Genomic DNA, 23,370 nt, shown 5'->3' with positions numbered 1-23,370 from the left:
CAAATCTCAGAATTCTAAATGTGAATTTTAGGTTTTGAGAGGGGAAAAAAGGCAAAACTTTTAAATTTATGTGAGAAAACAGATTTCATAATGTAATTCCAGAAGGTACCATAAAGATTACATGGTCCTGGAATTTTTTCACTTTTTAAAAGGAACTTCATCCAATTAGGTATTAAATAGAAAAATTCAAGCATATAATGAAGTATATATAGCATAGAAGCATTAGCAAAATTCTCTGGAGTTTTGCACTCCTGGAATGCTTGGAAAACTAATTACAGAGTTCAGCAATCGGATTTAAAAAAAAATTGATCAAGAACCAAATTATCATACTATTCCATGGAAAGCAGATTTAAAAAGAACCCAGTTACATGATACAAGTCACCACGCTTTTTATTACTTTAGGACTGAGGCAAATTCTTTTTGCCTAGGAAGCTTCAAACAGAGAAATTAGAATGAAGCTCAAGGTTAAAGACAGGCAACTCTGCTCTCATTTGAGGATGAATTATTCCCTTTCCAGGCAAAACACTTTACCTTTAAGATACTATTTAATTGATTAATACCAAAAGAAAGGTGACTCCACCACTCTTCCATTAAGTTATTTCAATGTACTTTCCTTCTATTTACTGCCTTTCCCAAGACCTCTTGTTTATCTCACACATTGTTTGCAGGCAATAAATCTAGAAAAGAATGGAAAATCATGGGAAAGGAAAATCTTCCTTCCAATAGGGGAGATTCTTTACAGAAGAAAAGGAAAATAACAATAGTGAAGACTGTGCTATTTTGAAGGTGAATTAGCAGAACCTACACAGTATAAAATACACAGTTGCATCAGGTATTATCATTATCATTATACAGTGGTGCAGACATTCAGCAGAGGATGAAAATTCCTGGTCTGTGTCAGATGCGAGGACTCTGCAGTGAAATTCCTCATCCCACTGTAGGAAGAATCCCAGGCCCGGGTGTTTATCTATCTGCTTCTCCCTTGGTGGCCAGTAATTTTCTTAGAGCCGCCTTTACCTCCTTGTTCCTCCAGGTGTAGATCAGAGCGTTCAGCATCGATCTTACCAGATTCATCAGGATTTGAACTGCAGTCCTCAGCATGGGGTTGGGTGTGGGCTGCAGGGACACAGTGATGATGGGCCCATAGGCACAGAGGATGGGGATGAGGTGGGCACTGCAGGTGGAGAAGGCACGGCGCCGTCCCTCCCTTGTGGAAATGCTCAAAATAGAGACCGTGATTCGAGTGTAGAATGATAGGATTAGGAGAAAGCAGACAAGGGACACTATACCAACGTTTATAAAACTCAACCAATATGCCACAGATGTGTCTGCACAGGCCAAATGCAGGAGGGCAGCGATATCACAGAAGTGATTCACCTCTTTGGAACCACAGTATGGCAAGGTAAAGGTGAGAGAGGTCAAGACGCTGGAGTGGATGCAACCCAAAACCATGTTCCCACAGACAGGATCACACAGACTGTTTGTATGACTGACTCACAGAAATAAGAGAACAGATAAGGGGTATAGCTCAGTCTTAGGACATATGTGGAAACCGTTTGCATAGTGTAGGAATATATTTTTCAAATGAAAAATTAGATTAGTGCTTTTACACTGACTTTCAAATACATGGATCTCATTTTTTCCATAATTATTCTATAAAATGAATTTTGTCTCCCCAAAATTCATATTTTGAAATCCAATCATTCTCATCCACCACTTGGGTGTATTAAATGTAGTTACTTTAAAGAGATGATTAAGGCTAAATGACATTATAAACTTAGAGCCCCTATGACCAGCTACAAGGAAAATAGACAACAGATAGCACAACTCTGTGTGTGTCTCCATCTGTCTCTTTCTTTGATTCGCTTTGTCTTTCCCTATACTGCTCTCTTTCTGTTCTTTATCTTTTCTTTCTCTTCTCTCTGTCTAACTCAGTCACTCCCTCCTCCCCGCTGTTCTTTTCTCTTTCTCCCACTTGCCCTTTCTCCCTATTACTTCTCTCTCTCTCTCTCTCTCTCTCTCTCTCTCTCTCTCTCTCTCTCTCTCTCTCCTGTTTACATTTCCTTTTCTTTTCTAATTTTATTTAAAAGACAAATGTAAATAAATAAAACACAGAAAAGGAAATCAAAAAGCAAATGAGACAAAAAAAAAACACCAAAAAGACCTTCAAAACCATAAAAATACAGGATCTCAAAACAAAATGATAGGAATTTAACAAGGATTGTTATATTGCATATTGCTAACTTCAAAAGAGTTGCTTAAATTATCAGATACACATGTGCAAAGTCAGTCTAATTCTATGAGTATTAACTGTTCTTTTCCAAGAACTAATACATGTGTGTGTGCAAATTTGTATCTTTTTCCATTCCCTTCCTTCTTTTCTCCTTCCTGCTACCCCAGTCACTTATCCCCTTTATGTACTTTCGTATCCTTTCTATTTATTGTCAATTTTAGAATGTATTTACTTTTTCAGTTTCTCCAACAAGGAGGGCAATATAATATTTACACATCTGAGTTTGATTTATTTCATTTATGAATATGCTCTTAACTCACATCCATTTACCTATAAAAGTCTTGACGTAATCCTTCTGTATAGAATAGCAGTACTCTATTGTATAAAAATACCACAACTTTATTATCCATTCCTCAGTTGATGCACATTTTGATTGTTTCCAAGATTTTTCTATTACTGTTTGCGCTGCTAAAAACATGGGTGCACATACATCACCATGATATGAGGTTTCAGTTCTTTTGGGAAAATGTCCAGAAGTGGGATGGGTGGGTCAAATGGGATCTCTAGCCCTAGGATTTGAGGAATCTGCATACTGATTTTCATGGTGGTTGCACGAGTCTACAGTCCCAAAGGTGCAGAAGAGTTCCTTTTTTCCCCCAGCCTCTCCCATATTTGTTATTTCTTGATTTTGGCCATACTTTCTGGAGTAAGATGGAATCTCAACTTTATTTTAATCTGCATTTTTTAATGATCAATGTTGCAGAAGATTTTTTCATATAATTATTTTTATTTGTTTTCACCAAGAAGTGTGCTTTAATTTGAGATGCCCATTTTTGGATTGGATCTCTGTATATGAGTAACCAGAGATTTTTAAATGCTTTATATGTTCTAGATATAAGTCCTTTGTCTGAGGGACAGTTGAATAATGTCTTTTTCTCCCAATTTGTAGGTTTTATTCTCACTCTGATGGAGAATACTTTTAACATGCAAAATCTTTTAATAAGACAAGATACTAGTTGTTGATTCAGGGAAGTATTTTCTATGCCATTTGATGTCTATTAGTGAACTCTCTGCCTACCCTTATGTCTTCAAGTTTCCTACCTACTTTATCTTCCAGCAGACTTAGTGTTTCTGTTTTAATATTTAGATCTTTGATCTATGTTGACTTTCGTTTAGTGCACAGTGATAGACATCGGTCTAGTTTTAGTTTTTCGAATACATAAAGCCAGTTTTTCCAGAACCACTTGTTAAACAGGCTATCCTTCTTCCTGTGAACATGTTTGGCCCCTTGGTCAACGAAAAGATGGGTGTGTGTGTTTGTAGTTATGGCTGTATCTTCTTACATAATCTATTGATCCTCAGGTCTGTTTGTATGCCACTACCATGCTGATTTTGTTGGAGATGCTTTGTAATAGAACTTCAAGTCAGGAATTGAGATGACTCTGGTCTTTCCTTTGTTCCCATAATTGCCTTTCTATTCTGGTTCCTCTAGTTCCAGGTAAATATTAGGAATCATTTCTGTAGCTCTGTGAAGTATGCAAATTGCATTTTCATTGGAATTGTATTAAAACCTGTATAAAAGTTTTAGGAGAATGGCCATTTTCACAATATTTGTTCTTCCTATCCATGATTAAGTAAGTCTTCCTATTTTTCTGAAATCCCTTTATTTCTTTTTTCAGAGTACTATGATTTTCACAGAAGAGATCGTTTATTTCCTTTTTTAGACTCATTCCTAAGTATTTCATTTCTTAGATTCCATTGTGAAGAGTGTTGTTTGCTTTATTTCTCTCTCTATGAGTTTGTTTTTTGTGTACAGGAATGCTATTTATTTTTGAGTGTTGACTTCGTATCCTACTACACAGCTGAATTTTCTTATTGAGTCCAAAAGTCTTTTGATGAAATTACGTAGAGTATCAAGTCAGCCACAAATAATTATGATTTAGCTTCTTCCATGTCTACCTTTATTTCTTTTATGTCTCTCTCTGGTCTAATTGCTCTGGCTAATGTTTCCAGAAGTACATAGAACAGGAGTGATGATAGTGGGCATCCTAGTCTTGTTCCTGATTTTAGGTTAAATGTTTTCAGTTTTTATTCACTTAGTAAAATGTCGGCTGTTGGTTTATCATGTATGGATTTTATCAGATTGAGATAAATACCATCTGTTTGATTTTCACAGGGGTTTTATCATGAGTGTTTTTCAAGAGCTTTTCTGTATCTATTGATCATGCGATTCTTATCTTTGGTTTTAGTGAGAGATACATTACGCTTATTGATTTGTGTATGTTGAAACATTTCCAAATTCCTAGAATGAATCACATTTGGTTATGATGTATAATCTTTTTTTTTATTTTTTATTTAAGGAGAAAAGAAAAAAAAACAGTGAAGGGGTACAAGTTATACAGATTTACAGAAGAAACAAATGCGCAGTAGGAAATCACTAGTTAATGGATTACATATTGCCATCTTAGAAATAATTGTTCAAGTCACAAAATTAAAGCTTGTAGAGTGGACATTCCAACAATGATACTGCAAACAGTTCTGTTCAATGATCCAATAAAACTCTGTGATATCATTTTCTATCTTATACACTTAAATATACATGCAGTTATATAGTTTAGAGCACTTTCTTTTCCTCTCTTTTGTACAGTGACTATTACACATTTTGGGTTTCATTGCTCCCACGGTTCTTATTGCTTTTTTGGAAGAGAGTAAAACCAAATGTGACATAATCTTGATTTGTTGCATTCTTCCAGTGTTTTTTGAGGATTTTTGTGTTTATGTTTATTAGGGAGATTGGCATGTATTTCTTTTTTCTGTCTGGGTCTGTCTGTGGTTTTGGTATTAGGATAATACTTGCTTCCAGGAAGGAGTAAGCAAGATTTTCTTTCTTTTTAGTTTCATTGAAGAGTTTGAGGAGTGTTGGCATTAAATTTTTCGTAAATTAGTCAAAGAATTCATCAGTGAATCCATCAGGACCTTGGATTTTCTTTGTTGGAAAGGTTCTAATTTCATTTGCAATTTCATTAGCTGAAATTGGGTTATGCAGGAGTTCTACATCTTCTTGATTCAGCTTTGATAATTCATATGTTTCTAGGAATCAGTCCATTTCTTCTATTATCAAAGCTATGAAAGTAAAGGTTTTCTTCTCTTTCTCTTCTATCACACACACTCTCTGTCTCCTCCTCTCCCGCTCCTTATCCTTCTCATTTGCTCTCTCTCTCTCTTTTCTTTTTGTCGCTCCCCTCCCTCCCCCTCTTCTTTGGTCTTTTTCTCTCTTTCCCTATCCTTTACATCTACGCTAATAACATGTGAGAACATAGGTGACCCTGGTTAACTCTAACAATTTAAAACCCTGATACAGCCATAATATAGGCTTTACATTTTCCAAAGCACTTAGAAAGTAAATTCTCATTCTTTGTGTCGATAGTGTATGGCTGATTTTTCAAAATTAATTTAGTTTATTGATACATGTTAGATATACATAATGATCATATTTGTACATATGATATATTTTGTACATGTGATATATTTTATTTTTTCTCATTCCTTACCCTACCTTCAACCCACTTCCATTTCTTATTTACAAAAGCTTTCTTTCCATTTTTCCCTTTTCTTGTTATTTTATTCTTTTACTTTTCCCTGTCTTCCTTTTCCCCTCCTCACTCTGTAGTTCTAATTTCCACTTGAGTATTTTCTTCCTGTTTTAACGTATCTGATACAGACTTTGCTCCTTAATTTCATTTTTAGTTTCTCATATCAGAAAAACCATACAGTATTTGCACATTAGTGTTTGATTTATTTCACTTTACAATATGGTCTTGAGGTGCACCCTTGAAATGTCTAAAGCATATCATTTATATGGCTGAGTAGTTCTGCATTGTACTAAAAACCACATCTTCATTCATTTTTTGATGGGCAATAAACTGTGCTGTTGTAAATATGGGTGTTATTACATTGCTGTGAATGAATCCTTTTAATTCTTTCAAGAGGATACTGGCAAGGGGATTAGATGGATCAAATGGAACAATTGGTTTTATTTTCTTGAGGATGCTTCACAATGATTTGCAGTGGTTACATCAACAGACACACCCACTAACTGTGGAAAGGGTTACTTTTATAGCACCACTGCACCAGAATTTGAAAGACAGCTGGTTTAATAAATGGAGCTGGAGAAACTGAATTTCCACATGTTGAAGATTAACACTGGACTCATACCTCTCACAGGCTATGTTTCTCAGGAAGGAGGACAATGTGGAATATGAAATACACAGAGTATATTTGCTGTGGTGGTGTTTAGACTGTGTACCCAGAAATATACTGAACGTAAGAACAGCAGGCAAAACTTCTCGGTGAGGGAGCTGTAGTGGAACATGGATGCGCTGGACATATGTGTAAAGCAGTAGAGGTCACTAGCATGACTCAAAGGGCAGGGGAAGGAATTGCACAGCCAAGTTCTGTGCTGGAAGGGAAACACAAGGGCTAGTTAAACTGTTGCTTATCTTAGATCTTAGTGCCTTTGGCCATGGCTCGGATGCATGAACTCCAGTCGTCTAGTGGCAGTTCATGTCACAGAGGGAAGAATCGCTGCTGTGTATCTGCCACCTGCTCCCTGTAAGTCTCCACAGTCTGCACCTCAAGTTTCTCATGGAGTCTGCGAAAGAGACACTCTCTGAAGCTGTGTCTATGGTTGAAGGCTGCCAAGTCAATGCTTTAGGGCACCCACAGGGATCCTGGGACATGATTCCTCCCCACTCAGAGAAGGTTAGGTGGTGATAATAGATATTTCCCAAGATTTTTCTGGTTCAAAGCATTCAGAGTTTGTGGAAAAAAGCAGTGAATTGCTTCTTTAAGCCTAACTGTTGCACTGAATCTGAGTCATCTATGTATGTAAACTATTTATCTGATATTTACAGGCTTCTGCATCAATATGATTCTTTCTCTTTGAATTTTTTATATAAAATTAAAAGAAAGAAGGAGATTAAGATAAAAGAGGACATGACAACATAATTACACAGGTCAGAACAGAACAATATAAACAACATAGTGTTTCAACACAAGATAATCCGATATAACAGTAGCTACCATACCGTCTCTTTCCTTGAAATATTTGAGTATAAATTCTTCTCTTTGAATTTTATTACCTCAGAGAGGAAAGGCCCTTTATCCCAACCACAATGACAAATTCCACGTACTGGGATATGCTACTTCTTCAGCTGTGTTCTTCTTCCTGGTTTCTGATATTCACCATGCTTTGTTTTGTGTTCTGCCAATTTTTAATGCTTATAAAGAAATAATCACTTCCAACAGCAGTTAAACTCCTATTGTTTGGTTTCCCCTTCCAGGGGAAACAAAATAGTGCTAAGTATCTCTGTCCCAACATTTTAATCCTTCCTCTCTTTCTATTGTTTATATTTTAAAAAGGAAATGTTTTAAAAAACCAGCACTTCCTACATCAGATAAACAGTTTTCTCCTTAAAAATGAATCTACATCACAACTAGAAATATGACAAAATATCAGTACAGTGGTAAAAGAGAAGAATAAATGGATCTGAGGATTGAGACCAATGACTTGAGAAGTTTGGTAGCATAAAAAGTATGGTGACAATAATCATTTTGATGTGAACACCTGACTGATAAACCTGGCAGCTTCCTGTTTACACGCCTTGAGTACAAGTGTCAACCACATCTCACTGACCAGATGACTGTCCACTCAACAAAGCAAAGCATCTCCTTATATGATTCTCCTTTATGGGGATTATTTTCAGTTGAGAGCAGTTATAAGAGGAACACTCAGTAATCACGTAGCCAGGCCTTTGATCTCTACTCCTTACCACAAACACATATGAAGATTCAAGTGCACAGCAACAGGAGTGTAACAGTTGGAAATCTAAGTCAAGTGATTAATTTCACAAATTAACAGGCAAGAATGTTTGATTCTATGTAATTATTTATAGCAAAATAGACTCCTTACTCAAGCTTTCAAAAACAGTTAAATGGATACAATTGTCAGGAATTGAACAGAGAAACCAGGGTCCTCCTCCAGTCACTGTCCTGCTTTGAGGGTGCTTGGGCTTCAGATAATGGGTACACTGTGCCTGAAATTTAGGGGCTGGCCCAGGCTACCTTTCCTCTGATGCCCACACTAGTAGGATGTAGATGTTAAGTGCTTTTCCTGGTTTGGGCATGGTGCTCTATATTCAGGTAGAGAATGGTACTTCCCTTTCTATTCTTTTAGATATTATCATTCTACAGGGGTGAACACATTCAGCATGTGCTGAAAATTTCTCATCTGTGTCAGATGCGAGGACTCTGCAGTGAAATTCCTCATCCCACTGTAGGAAGAATCGCAGGCTCAGACGTTCATCCGTCTGCTTCTCCAGTGCTGGGCAGTAGTTTTCTCAGAGCCATCTTTACCTCCTTGTTCCTCAAGGTGTAGATAAGAGGGTTCAGCGTCGGTCCTACCAGATTCATCAGGATTTGAACTGCAGTCCCCAGCATGGGGTTGGGTGTGGGCTGCAGGTACACAGTGATGATGGGCCCATAGGCACAGAGGATGACGATGAGGTGGGCACTCCAAATGGAGAAGGCATGGCGCCGGCCATCCCTTGTGGGAATGCTCAAAATAGAGACCGTGTTTCAAGTGTAGGATGCTAGGATTAGGAGAAAGCAGACAAGGGACACTATGTCAACATTTATGAAACTCACCCTGTGAGTTGTGCCATGGATGTGTGTGCCATGGATGTATCCACACAGGCCAAGGGCAGGAGGGCAGGGATATCACAGAAGAAGTGATTCACCTCATTGGAACCACGGTATGGCAAGGTAAAGGTGAGACAGGTCAAGACGCTGGAATGGATGCAACCCAAAAGCCATGTTCCCACAGCCAGGGCCACACAGACTCTGTATTTCATGATGGTTGTGTACCTCAGAGGGTGACAGATGGCAGCAAAGTGGCCATAGGCCATCAGGGTATACAAGAAGCACTCAATGCTCCCCAGGAAGTGGAAGAAGAAGAGCTGGGAGATACAGTTTTGGTAGGAGTTGAGACAGCTCAGTCCCACAAGGTAGAGTGGCAATTTGGGACAGATCACAGAGGAGAATCCCATGTCAAACACAGACAAGTTTCCCAGGAAGAAATACATGAGTGTTGGAAGGCGAGTAGAGGAAAAACAATCACCAGGATGGACAAGTTTCCCAAGAGAGTGCAGACATAGAAAGGCAAGAATAAGAAAAAAGCATTGTCTCCAGCCCCTGCGTGTGTGGGATTCCCAGGAGAATGAATTCAGTTACTGATGAGGGGTTCTTGACATCCATGAGATCTGGTTCTTGGAGAAAAAGAAATGAGACAATGTGGGAGAATTCCCTGGTTACAGTTATCAGTGAGAGAACATAGTTGGAAAATGAGATGTAAATGAGCATCTTTTGGTTCTAAATAATGAAACGATTGTTCCAAGCTCAAGGGCATTTTAATTAAAGTGAAACTGTTATACACAACTTAATAGTTACTGCAGCTAGTTGTTTTGCTTTAGCCATTGCTTTTGTAGATGTCCCTGAGATTTCTGTTTGTTTAGTTTTGAGACAGTATCTCACTACAAATATCAGAATGGTGATGGGTTCACTTGGTAGCCCAGGCTTGTGTCAAACAGGCAAACAATTCTCCTGCCTCAACCTCCCAAGTGCTGGGATTACAGGAGTGTGACATGACGTCCAGTTTTTTTTATAGGTTTTTATGATAGCTAAAAAATTTTTGGTACTAGGGTCTGTCATGTTGGAAAATATTTTTTTAAGGAATACTAGGCCAAAGATTTTTAATGATAAAGACATGATCAATAGAAAATGTTTTTCTGTTCCTCTGTCACAGTAGGAGAATACCAGGCCTTAGAATCATTTAAGCTCATTTTACATGTGGCTGCGAATAAAATGACAACCTCAGAATCACTATATTTGTGAGTCAGCAGTGGTTATATTAAATTTTATTTTTAAGTTTTTAACAGTAATCATAGAAAAAGTTGCTTCCTGATATAGAGTTCTACATGTTTACATGTGATCTAAGTTTACTTAATTCTTAGAATACCAGTTTGTAGTTTATCTAGAGAAAAGAAAATGTTTCAGTAGAATAAAGATTAAGTAACTCTCTCAAATTAAGATAATTAGTGAAGATTCCAACCTGGTATCCAAATCTTCTTTAAGACATTAGCCTTTCCGTACTACTGTATCTTTGATAAATTGCAACACTACTGACTTTGTTAAACATTGTTAATCTTGTTTTTTCTTAGAAATTTAAAAGTTTGCTTTCCTCTTCAATAAGTGATGGAAAATCAGGCTGTATTTGCATTCTAGAAGTACATACGTGAGCAAACACAGACACACACGTGTGCATGTGCACGTGTGATCCCACTTTGACAAATACAGTGGAAACCATGTGTACAGTGTAAGAATATATTATTCAAAAGAAAAATTAGATTAGTCCTTTTATTCTGACTTTCAAATGTATTAATCCCATTTTCTCCATAATTATTTCTATGCATTCAATTTTGTAACCTTAAATTCATAGGTTGAAACCTGATCTCCTTTGTCCATCTTTAGGGTGTATTAATAGTAGTGACTTTAAAAAGCTGATTAAGGTTAAATGAGATTTTAAATATAGAGTCTCTACCCTCTCTATACAACACAAATACACACACACACTTTCCTATTTCTCTCTCTCTCTCTTTCTCTCTCTCTCTCTCTCTCTCTCTCTCTCTCTCTGTCTCTCTCTCTGTCTCTGTCTGTCTCCTCTCTATTTCACTGTCCTTTCATCCCATCCTGCAACCATGTGAAGACACAGTACTACCATGGCTACTTTTTCCTCCCTTAAAACCATTATGAAACCATGATCTTGAACTTTGTAGTCTCCAAAGGAATGAGACAAAAAAATCACTCTTGTTTATGGTAACAGTCTATGTCAGATTTTTAAAAATTAATTTATTTTTGTAGCACTCACATGCTTAATCCCAGCACAGGACTATGAGTCAATCACAAACTCTAAATACAGTCACCTCTGAAAAGCTCAACCCTCATGACTGTGTGCATATTTTGGCAGACATAGAAACACAAACCTGAAAATTACACCCCTGGTCCCCTCAGGATTTGTGTACATTCCTTTACACAAAAGATATTTAGCCCATTTCCAAAAGTTGCCAAATGCTAAGAGCTTCAGCATTGTTGAAAAGCACATGTTCCAAATCTCTCCTGAGATTTAAGGCAAACTCAACTGTGCAAATGAAAAGAAAAGTTAAATACTGCCAGCATTCAATGGCACGAGATACACCTTTCCATTCCAAAAGTTATACATGGGATGAATCAAAGGAATGGGCCTAATTCAAGTCCAAAGTCCAGCAGGGCAAACATTAAGTCTTATAGGTCCACATGTACCATCTAAATCAATCTGTGGCAAGATGTGAATTGAGAAGGGCTTCAGTGGCTCTGCCCCAATCTCACTTCTGGCAGTGGTAGCACCGATGACTTCTCTCTTGGGCCCACTCGTGTGCTTCCTCGGAGTTTTCCTCAGATGACCCATGTTCCTGGCTTTTCCAAACTGATAGAAGACACTGAGCTCAGTGGAGACACTGAGCCTTCAACTTTATACTCACAGCCTCACAAACTGCCCTCTCGGTGACACTTTGCTTGTCCTCCCAGACCTTCCTCTGAAATGAGCAGAAGTTTTCCTGACCCTACTCTGGGAAGTTTTTCTTTCATTCTGTATGCACCTAAAACCAGTACCACATGGAGGATGTCAAGGTCTGGTACTAGCTGGAATAACAGCAAGGCTTTGTTCTCTCTTCCCTGTAGGGATTGAATTCTAAGGTCACTGAACACCTTGAATCCAATTCCAAGGAGAAAACTCTCTAGGCTGTCACTTTTCTGGAACATGGACATCTTACACTTTCTTCTCAAAGTGAAGTCATTCACTTTTGCGATTGTGATGCTGCAAATGGTAGAGTTCTGCTGCTTCTTCTGATGCTTACAAACTATCTTTTCTATCATGTTCTTTCTCATCAATAAAGATCACATCCTTTACTCTAGCTTTGTAGTCCATAACATTATTAAAACTTTCTTTCTAGCTAAACCTGCAACATTTTGAATCATTTTGTGGTGTTCTTTACTCTTGCTTCTCAACATAAATCTAGCTAAAAGTATCCACTCCACTGCCTCAATATTAAGCTTCCTTGAAATTTCTTCTTTCAAATTAACTAGACAGGCCCCTTAATCTCAGTGAGCAAAACCCAGACAAAGGTTCCTTCTGCCAGTGGAGTCCATATTCCCAGAAGAAACCTCCTGAGACTGGTTTTCACAAGTCCTTTGGTCTTCTAAGGTCTGATCAGAATTTTGCATACAGCAAAACCTAAGACATTTCAGCTTTACTCTTTTAGCTGGCACCTCTTTTCCAAACTCTCCCCACAATCTGTTTCCAGAGGCTTCTGAATTATATGGTCAGGTAAAGTCACAGAAACAATCCCAGTTCTCTGGTACCAAATTCTGTGTTAGTGTCCTTTCTCATTTCTTAGACAAAATACCTGACATCCATAGGTAAAGGAGAAAAGTTTTAATTTTGTCACAATTTGAAGAGGTATCAACCCATAATCAGCTGGCTCCGAGACAGGGTGGAATATGGCAGTGGTCAGCAGTTCATGACACTGGAAAACAGCAAAAACAAGCACAAGAAAAATTGGTTAAAAGCCTCTTTATGGCCCGTATATTTTATGCAGGGCACTCACCATTACATTCAGTGTAGCATTCACACCCTTAGCTCCAGCAATGGACAATGAGTCAATCACAAATTCTAGATTCAGCTACCTGTGAAAAGCTCACCTCCTCCTTGACTGTATGAGCATTTGGGGCACATCTAGACACAAGGAATATCAGACATCCTATTTTTCTTCCCACTTACTGATGCAATTATTGACCTATGTAGTATAATGACACAGTAATTAGTGCTGCTAAATATCATCCAATAGAAAAGCAAACCAGGGTAACTATCACAGTGCCTATTCATCCACATTATTCACCAGAACCAGCATGGTGTGACTTCTGGCTCTTCCCTGAGTTCAAAATGATCATGGAAGATGATGTTTTGAATTGATTCAGGACACGAGGCAGTCACTGCAGCACAACTGACGATATTCATGAAAAAAAAAAAAGACTTTCATAACTGTATCAGAAAGTGCCAAGGGATAAAAACAAAGAAAAAATATGGCAAGAATTATGAGATAAGTTTGTTGGAAGCAAAGAACAACATTTTGAGGGGGGGTACTGGCAACACATCATTTCATATTTTTACTGGAACTTGTTTTCCTCTAAATGCATGAAGGTGAGAAAAAAAGGAAAGGGATGTTAATGTTTCTTGAGTACCAAGTTCAGGTGGGTGACTCCCATCTCTGTATCTACTGAAGTCAAAGTGTTTGCTTTTATGAGCCAAAATAGTGGTCATTTATTTTCATAACCAATTGGTTCATGTAACCAAGATAATCAAATTGTCCCAGGGTTGTTCTAAAACAGCTACTACATGCCTCAGAGAAAATCTAACTTATGTTAACTGGATAGATTTTACCTGAAAAGCAAGGAGACAATATTATTTCTAAAACTTGTATTCCTGACACTTTCAAACACTGTCAAAGAATGACTAGTCTCCACACCAGTGACTGCTACATGACAGCCAGAGGAAATACCTTATAATCATAATATTTAGGTTCAAATCATGACTATGTCATTATTGCTATATGAGAATGTAAAAGTTATACAAATTTAAGAAGAATCTACAAGTCTTTATTTTTAAAAATGAGATGCTTTCCACGTATTTTTTTGAATTACAAATGATATCTTGAATATATAATACACATAAATATCTCTGTGAATATGAAGAATTGGCAATATTTTATCTTTATAAGTATTCTTTTAAAAAGTCCACCATACTACCTTGAATAGTCTTAATTGTATCTTATGTTTTATTAATAAAGTCAATTTTATAGTTTATCTTACTATTATGTGTCATTTTTTATCTTTTCCATAATCTCATTTTAATTGCTAGCTTCTTAAACTTAAAAATGTATTATTTTTACAGAATGGATAGTTAAGTTTTTAAGTGAAATATATTGCAGGAAAGCCATGAACCCAAAGTTGGGTTACGATGAGAGAATTCTCCAGGGGAGGATAGTATTTGGTATCTCTGTGGAGACCGCAGAAGGAAGAGGTTAATCCTTGTGATGGGAAACTAGGTCTGGAATGCCCAAGGCCACAGAACACACACTGAACTGGAGCTCTCCCAGAGGGACAGCTGTAACACCAGTTTTACTGTCACATGTATTTAGGTGTGAACTGAGGGACTGAGAGTATGATGACGAGGAGGACAATTGTGTGTGGAAATAACAAGCTTGATTACACTTGATAAACTTTAAAATTAGGTGAATGGTAAACAATTCACTGGTATCATTTCCATTGATCTCAGAGCTCACATCTCGTTTCCCGGGTTCTATGGATCAGCTTCAGGTTGTTGCTGACTCACCAGGCCCTGCTTAGAAATCTCCATGGAAACCAGATGCAGAGGCAAAGGGGATCAGAGAGAAATAGCGAATTGGTCTATCTAAGCCTTCTCTTTCCTTTTCTTGGGTCCTGGCAATAGAACCAGAGCTTTTAGTATGACCTAACAAATGCAAAGAAATCTATAATACCATGATATAATAATAGAAATGCTACAAAATATTATCCTAGCTGTAACTAAGGCAATGCATGGTCATGTGCCCCTTAAAAAGGAAACACATTCCAAGAAATACAACTTTAGACAATTTTATCATTAGATACACCTAGAGAGTGCAGCTCAGTGACTCCAAGTGACTCCTTGAAACAACCACAAGGTGAATGGCGCTGCTGCTTTGTGACAAGGCTTCTCTTTTACAGTGAAACTTTTGTAAGCAGAAGTATACCCTAAAATACGGATAAACATATTATGCTGTAAATACACAATAATCCAGTAACAGTTTTTCAAAATCAGTATCCAGTAGTAGTATCATTATGTAGTGGAAACTATACTATGTGCTGTAACTGGCAGTGCAGTAAGGTTGTTTACACTGACACCACCACAAACACCCAAGAAATGGGTTGCATTGAGGTATTAAGCCTGCTTTAAAGTCACTGTGTGACAGGAAGTTTTCAGGTAGTTATAATCTATGAAACCACAGACACACTTGTACTCTCTCGCTGACTGCAATATAGTTATGTGATACACAAAAGCATATACTACAATATTTGAAAAGATATTTAACATACAACATTAAATTTACTATCTTATTAAATACATCTTATGTTAGGGTTTTGAGACAAGGCCTTATTGTATTGTTCATGTTGCCTTTAAAGTCGTTTGTAACCCAACTGGCCTCAAACTCACAATAATCTTCCTGTCCTACTCTCTTGAGTACCAGAATTACAGGCATGCACTGTCGTATCTTGCTCTATATTATTTTTTTAAACTGGAGGAAAAAACCTCATTAGCTCATTAGCTTGCAATTTCTATGTCTGAGCAACATCTAGATATTTGTCCTAATGCTTAAACTTTTTCTATGTCTAAATTTTCCCAAGATTTTAAATCCTTTCAGCAAGTAAATATTAATTTATTTATGTTTATCTTCTTCAGGCACATTCTGATATTTCTGGGTCAAGCTAATGTCTCTCACATAAACTCATCTCATACTTTAATTGTACTTCTATGATTAGTAATATATGCTTTGTAATAAGTTTCATAAAGATTTCTGATAGCCCATTAACACTCTTCTTTTCATTCTTCATGATTCCTCACTAAATGAATTAGTAAATATGCAAAGAACATTTGCTAAAGCAACATAACAGAGTGGAGGTTAACTTTTTCTTCATTACCAAATTCCAGAGAAAATAATATAAAGGAAGAAAGATTTATGTTATCTCATGGTTTCTGAGTTTTCAGTCTGTGTTCAGAGGGCAGAGGGGACATGGCAGAGCAGATTGCCAATAGGAAGCAAAGTGAAAAGAAAAGAACCAGAGAGAAGGGAAAGGACTAAAGACAGACATATACCCTTCCAGGTGATGCCCCTAATGACCAACTTCCTCTAGTTAGGCCCCACCTTTGAAGAGCACATTCAGCTAAGAACCCCGTCATGAATCAATCAGTTGACTTGATCAGTGTCCCCGTGATATCACCTTCTTAAACCTCCATCTTTGAACCCATGATATTTTTTCATTCAAACCGTAATGGTCAAAAAAAATCACACCTTATAATAGATGGAAATCTACTGAATCCTCAGGTCCCCTGATAGGATGTAGATTTCCTGATATATTGCATTCATTTCTATGTGCTTATTTCTCTATATAAGATCTTTTTCATCAGTTAAAGGAACTGTACTTATATTAGCCTTCCCAAACTTCTTTATAGTACAAAATTTCAATCTAATACTTAGGAGTTATAAAGAAGATACAATTATGATACATTCATGTTGCCTTTAACTACCAAGAGTTTAAGCAGTACTTGATAAATCCTAAACTGGCAGAGATCTAAAAGCTACTACATAAATCCTCAGATAGTCGTGGTGAGCTTTGATCTTAATAAACCCATAGTTTCCATTGTCAGTTCAAGTAGACTCTACACAGTATTTACAGTATTTATTTACACAGTAACTGGAAAGTGACATTTGAACACTGCTTCTCACAAGAATTAGGGTAAGAATCGGTTCTAAGAAGGCCTTTTAACACAGTGATTTAGGAACAATCAGCCTCACAATATAAAACTGGAAAAACTAGAGTCAAAAAAATTGCTCAGGAGCATGTGGTCAGGAAGAGGCTGGACATTAGGATGTGTATATAACACTGATGATTAGTTTTTCCCTGGAGTAGCAATTCCAGAGAGAACCCACAGCATGAAGGAAATTTACTTCCAAGGATAGTAATTTGCAAGGGTGAAATGAACACTTTAATATGCCTTGTTGCATAGCTGAGGCCAATTCCCAGTCTTAATCCACTTCGCCCCATGGCATAGGTCACAAATGAGACAAAAACTACAGGGAAACAAATTAGTTTTAATGAACATGAGAAGCATCTCCTTTGAGATTAATTAATTCAAAAGTTTCATTCTGATTTATTTCCACTAATAGTACTCATAGCTTGATGTAATTGGTAGGAAGAGTGTTAGCAAATGTATTTCTAATTGAGAGCTTTCTATTACCTAGTAAGAAAGCTGAACTGCTTTCTGAGTTTCAAAACATGATGTAAATAATAATGGCTGTGAGAAGTGCTTGCTATTGACAGAATCACATATTACACACTGTCCAGGAGAGACATGCTGTGTTGCAGCAAAACAAAATTAGGCCTCACTGCTAGCAGAGCTGTAAAAGTGACTTAAAAATGTTCCCAAGTTCTCAGTCTCATCTTTTTTAAATCACAAAATAAGGATAATCATAATAAGCACTTACCTCATAGAATTATTCAGAGAATGAAATGAAAGGAAGGAGGGGATAGGGGAAAAAGCAAGATACATCTAAATAGTTTACTGCTATTTAACCAAAGATTTGGAAATCATACATCTTGTAAGTTCAAAAATAAATGAATTTGAAAACATGAAAAAGCCGGCTATAAAGAATGAGTATATAATTTCATTCCTGAGTTGTACACAATGAGTAAATGAATAGTGGTGTATTCAATGAAATATTATTCAGCAGTAAAAGAGAGCTACCAAACCACGAAAAAGCATAAATACTGAATATATATTCCCAAATAGGTCAATTTGAAAATGATGCACGCATATAATTCCAATTGCGTGGTTCTCCTATAATGGCAAAAATAAAGTCAGTAAAAGGACCAGTACTTTCTAGGAGGTAGAGGATAAGGGAATGAAGAATAGACAAATAATGGAAAATGAAAATGAAAATACACTGTATAATAAAGGCAATGAAGTGCTGTGTGTGTTTTAGTGGTTTATACGTGTCCTGTATCTGCTCAAATTCATAGAATCTAAAACACCAAGTTTGGACACCACTGTACCCTATGGAACTTGGGTGCTTGTAGTCCATCAAGATGAGTTCATCAATTGTAAAATGTTTGTTATTATGATAGAAGATCTATTTTTGTTTTTTGAAACAATGCATTTTTTTTTTTATCGGTACCAGGGATCAATCTCACCACTGCCTGCTTGCAAGGCAGGCGCCTATGCCGCTGAGCTAAATCCCCAGCCCCAATGGAAGATCTATTGACCAAGGAGTTTATGTATGTATATGGGCAGGAGTTACATGGGAAATTTGTATATATTTTCATCAAATGCACTTGAATCTAATTTACTCTGAAATATAACATCTAAAGAGAAAAAGGTCATCAAATCACTCATCATTAGGGAAATGTGAATTCAAGCAATGATGAACTATCACTACAATCCTATTAAAAGACTTAGATTTCCTTTTTTTTTGAATACAATTTTACTAGTTGCACATGAAGAGTCTCATGGGGTGAGCTGCGGGAGGGACCTGAAGCAGAATTCCCCTGTGTCTCTTCCTAGTGGAATCAGGGTGTATCTCCCTTCTCACATACGTTTCCACCAGGGAGCCCAATTGAACACTAGGGTCCACAGTGCCTTTTACATGAGTACATATTTGCAGTATCTGGTGATCACATTTGTGTTGGTGGGGAGTTCGTGCATGCACATAACACATCTTACTACTTTGTACTTCTCCTTTCTCTTTCTTCACTCTCCTCTACTTCTATATATCTCTACCTCCTATTCCAACTTGCAAAAGAACTATCTCCTGTTTCCTGTCATCTATCTTTAAGTTTGTTTTTAAATAATTTATACTGTGTGTTTCTCATATAAGAGAAAATGTGTCTTATTTATTTCTCTTAATATTATGGTGTCAAGGTGCATCTATTTTTTACATATGACTCAAATTTATCATTCTACATGGCTGAGCAATAGTATTACATAAAAAATACATTTTCTTTACCAATTCAGGCACTGGTGGACATGTAGGGCACATCCAAGATTTAGCAATCAGAGTTGTGCAGACATAAACTCAAGTGTGCATGCCTGAATAATCTAAGTTCTTTAAATCTTTAGAATAATTCCTAGAAAAGAAATTACAGGGTCAGACTGCACATTTGTTTAAAGGGGTTTTATTTGAGAACTTTGTATACTTTATCACATTTACAAAATAAAGTTTTGAAATTAATTTTCAAAAATGGACTTAATTTTTAAGATTTTAACTTTTAAAACAATAGGTTTTTTGAGATTCTTCAAATGAAAGTTCAGTGATCTGATTTAATACAGCTTGGTCAGTTAGTACTAGTGCGAGCCAAAGATACAAGGTGCAGACACAATCTCTGCAATGCCATCAGAGGATATTAAGTGACAAAAATTTTATTTTCTTATTTAAATATACTTTTAGTACACAGGTAAAAAATTGTAACCATAGGAACAGCAAAAGAAATGGAACGAATTGTTTACCAAGCTCAATATTTATAGACAGCTAACGCTTGTGGAGAAATGACAAATATGTTGACATTGCAGCCATAGATGGGAAGAAGTGGTTTCTTCAAGCCTTCAATAAAAAAATTTAGCAAAGCTACACATATGAAGCATACAAGCCAGCAAACCAGTGATGTTGTTTTACAATACTCAAACAATGAACTGACAGTTCTTTAAAAGGGAAAAGAGTATATCTTATTACAGTTATCTTACAAATTATGTAAATTGTCACCTTGTGCATCAGGGGAGGAATTTTTAAATAGTCATTGACTCTGGGTTCTAAAAGGGAAAATCATATATCATCGTACTCTTGAAGATAATTTATAACAATTTTTTTTCACTCACCCAATGGAGTTTGACTTAGATTTCCTTTTTTTTTTTTAATACAATTTTACTAGTTGCACATGAAGAGTGCAACTTCTCTCTCAGCTGAAATATCAGGTTTTCATTCCTTATATTACAAAGCATTATAGCACATGAAAATCAACCACAACAGGACTGATTTAGCTGTTCCCAACTCCTCCTGCCCACTTGGTTAATCTTTCTTTAAATACAAAAGTCCTAGACTTGTGTTCTATCCAGAAACATCTATAATTTCTAAGTTTCTACGGGTTTCCAAAAAAAAAAAAAAAAAAAAAAAAGACAAGAGAATAGTAGACTGTATTTTCCCATTATTTGACTTTTTAAAATACTTCTTAAATTTGAATTTTAATTGACACTATTTTATTTTTGAAGTTGTCTTTTTCTTTCTGATTTCCCACAAATATGGTCAGTTTCATTGCTCAAAACAATATTAATGTATGTCAATTCTGATTCAAATATTTTTCCAAACCTTTATGAAGAGTTGAGGATAGCTAGAGTACTCTACAGTGCAAAATATGGGATCACTCTAAAATGCTTTAAATATGCATTTTTCATTTTTCAAACAGAGATCTCTTACAAATTAACAGTGTGTTTCATTAGTACCTGGTCTGTCCCTTCCATTCTAACTTGTTCTCCATTAAAAGACTGAAAACTAACCCATTCTCCTTCTTATGAAATTTCTGTTGCCAACTTGCACTAATCATCTCTAATCTACACAGCCACACAAAAAATGCCATCAAGGTGTTCAGTTGAACAAAGACTTAACACAAGGCCGCTTAGAAAAAGTTCTATATACTCTATAATTTTTCCTTGCTTCCTTGCTTTTCTTCCTTCTTTCCTTCCCACTCTGTTTCTTACCTTCTTTCTCTTCTTCATTGCCAGTATGAGCACTTTCTTTCAAAATAATGAATGATTCTTTACATGATGAAATAAAATGGCACTATGCTGATATTATGTTTTTGGATAGAACAACTTTTATTTGTCACTTTGTAATGAAACATGAATCCCACAGGTTGTCTGTATGCTAGGCTCACATTGGGAAGGACTATATGTCTTGCATATGCTAGCAGTTTATAAATATAGATATTCCTGAATAGTCCATCAAGGACACTCTCTATCACAGCTGTAAACACTATGCATGATACTTTTAGTCAGCACTATTTATTGTACCTTGTGAAGTATAACTAATACTTATTAGATTATTAATATGTTTTTATTGAATAAAAGGCTAGTGAAACTCCAAGAGGTTAATGATTTAATGTCCTATAGCTCTTTAAAGAAGAAAAAAATGTAAAACAAACTGTTAGTCTTCTGATATCAGTTCTACCCTTCTTTCTAATTACATTGTTAACCTCATTTTTTTTTTTCATTTTCATTTCATGTCACCCATAAAAGGAAGAATGGTGAGAGGTGTAAGTGATGAAGAAAAAGAGAAAACATACTGCTAATTTTTTTTTTTTTTGGCAAACAAGACCTTGCCTTCCAAGCTAAAAAAGAAATATGATAATGAAGTTTTGAAGAGAAACATTTTATATAAACTTAGAATTAATTTGTGTTGTAAAAACATGCACAGACAGAGATTGTTTCTGATCAAAGCTATCTTTTTTGCCCAAAGATTTTCTCAGAGCAACTTTCACATCTTTGTTCCTCAAGCTATAGATTACAGGGTTCATCATAGGAACCACATTGGTGTAAAAGACAGAGCAGATTTTTCCCTGATTCATAGACGCAGCAGAGGATGGCTTCAGATACATAAATGCACATGATCCGAAAAACAGGGAAACTGTAATTATGTGAGAACCGCAGGTGCCGAAAGCTTTCAACCTGCCCTTCGTGGAGTGTATTTTAAATATACCAGAGAGGATGAACACATAGGACAAAAAGATGGTGATGCAGGGCACGATGATGTTAAAGCCAGCCACAGTGAAAACCACAAGCTCATTGACATAGCTGCTACTGCAGGAGAGCTGCATCACAGGGAGGATGTCACAGAAATAGTGGTTGATGGCATTTGCATCACAGAAGGTCAGTCTTAGCATGCATCCTGTGTGGGCCATGGCACCAGAGAACGCCATCAGGTAGGAGCCAAGCATAAGGCTGCAACACACTTTAGGGGACATGGCCGTGTTATACAACAAGGGATCACAGATGGCCACATAGCGATCATAAGCCATTGACGTCAGCACATAGATTTCAGAAATAATGAATAAACAGTAAAAGTAGAGCTGGGTCATACAGCCTCTGTAGGAGATAACATTCTTCTGTGATAAGAAATTTATTAGCATTTTGGGTGTAAATACAGCAGTATAATGAAGGTCAATGAAAGACAAGTTAAAGAGAAGAAAGTACATGGGAGTGTGAAGATGTGAATTCAACCCAATCAGAATTATTAAGCCTAAATTTCCTAATACAGTGAAAACGTACATTCCTAGAAACAGGAAGAACAGTGGGAGCTGGAGGTCTGGTCGGTCTGTTAAGCCCATCAGAATGAATCCAGTCACAAAAGAGTCATTTTCAAGAGTCATTCTTCTCTGTAGAATCTATGGACACAGGAAAACAGAATTACACTCACAAGACACATAAGTGCTCTTATAATGCCTTCTTTTATGAATGTGAGGCACAAGCCAGAAATGTCAGGACATAACCAGCCTAAATCCATAGAGCTTGACTTTAATGTTATTTGGTGCTGAGTGACATTGTCTTCCCCTCACTGAAGGTTTAAAAGTGAAATATGGTTAAAAAAATCAATATTTTCAGTTTTGCGAATAGAGCCAGGGCCAGTGCTGCCATATGAAAACAAAGCTGCTATTAAAAAAATGAAGATCACAGGACTGGACAGCATCATCTCATCATTTTCTCCCTTGTTTGGATCTTTCCTCCACTAGTGAACTTGGAGGCAGAAGTCTTTCATCTTGGCATTAAATTTTAATGCAGATCACACTCTGGTGTTTTGGAACCATGAAAACTCTTCTCATCTAAACACAGCAACCAGACTTTAGGAATGAATGATTCAGGAACTGTCCTACAGAACAGGAAAACTCATGTCCAGAAAGCTGAGAATTTATCCATGAAAGGTATACTTAATGATTAAAATATCGAACCATTCCTGTGTTCAACAATACTACAAACATTATTTCCCTTTCAAAGGTCCTCTTCTTGAGTTTTAGAATAGAAAAAAATGGAGAAAAATTACCTATATCAGATTTCTGGACTTCACTTCAAAATGTGAGACCTATGGTAACTAAAATAAGAGACAGAAAGAGAA

The 23,370-nt window shown here is 36.6% G+C and overlaps 1 protein-coding gene and 1 pseudogene across 1 annotated transcript; both read right to left on the bottom strand.

Moving 5' to 3' along the window:
• Positions 1-963: 963 nt before the first annotated feature.
• Positions 964-11,792, bottom strand: LOC100735842 (olfactory receptor 10D3-like; annotated as a pseudogene).
• A 9,842-nt stretch (positions 11,793-21,634) lies between these two features.
• On the bottom strand, positions 21,635-22,639 carry LOC100736125 (olfactory receptor 8B3-like). Its single transcript, XM_003472587.3, has one exon. The coding sequence runs from the start codon at positions 22,628-22,630 to the stop codon at positions 21,635-21,637; it is 996 nt and encodes a 331-aa protein (XP_003472635.2). The 5' UTR covers positions 22,631-22,639.
• Positions 22,640-23,370: the final 731 nt, after the last annotated feature.

Source organism: Cavia porcellus, unplaced genomic scaffold, assembly GCF_034190915.1.
Source record: "Cavia porcellus strain 051 isolate PalLab524CR breed Dunkin Hartley unplaced genomic scaffold, mCavPor4.1 scaffold_9, whole genome shotgun sequence".
NCBI lineage: Eukaryota > Metazoa > Chordata > Mammalia > Rodentia > Caviidae > Cavia > Cavia porcellus.
This window is presented reverse-complemented; position numbering and strand designations above follow the sequence as displayed.

Excerpts from the sequence above, each read along its gene's own strand:
- LOC100736125 (XM_003472587.3), bottom strand. The coding sequence starts at position 22,630 with ATGACTCTTGAAAATGACTCTTTTGTGACTGGATTCATTCTGATGGGC.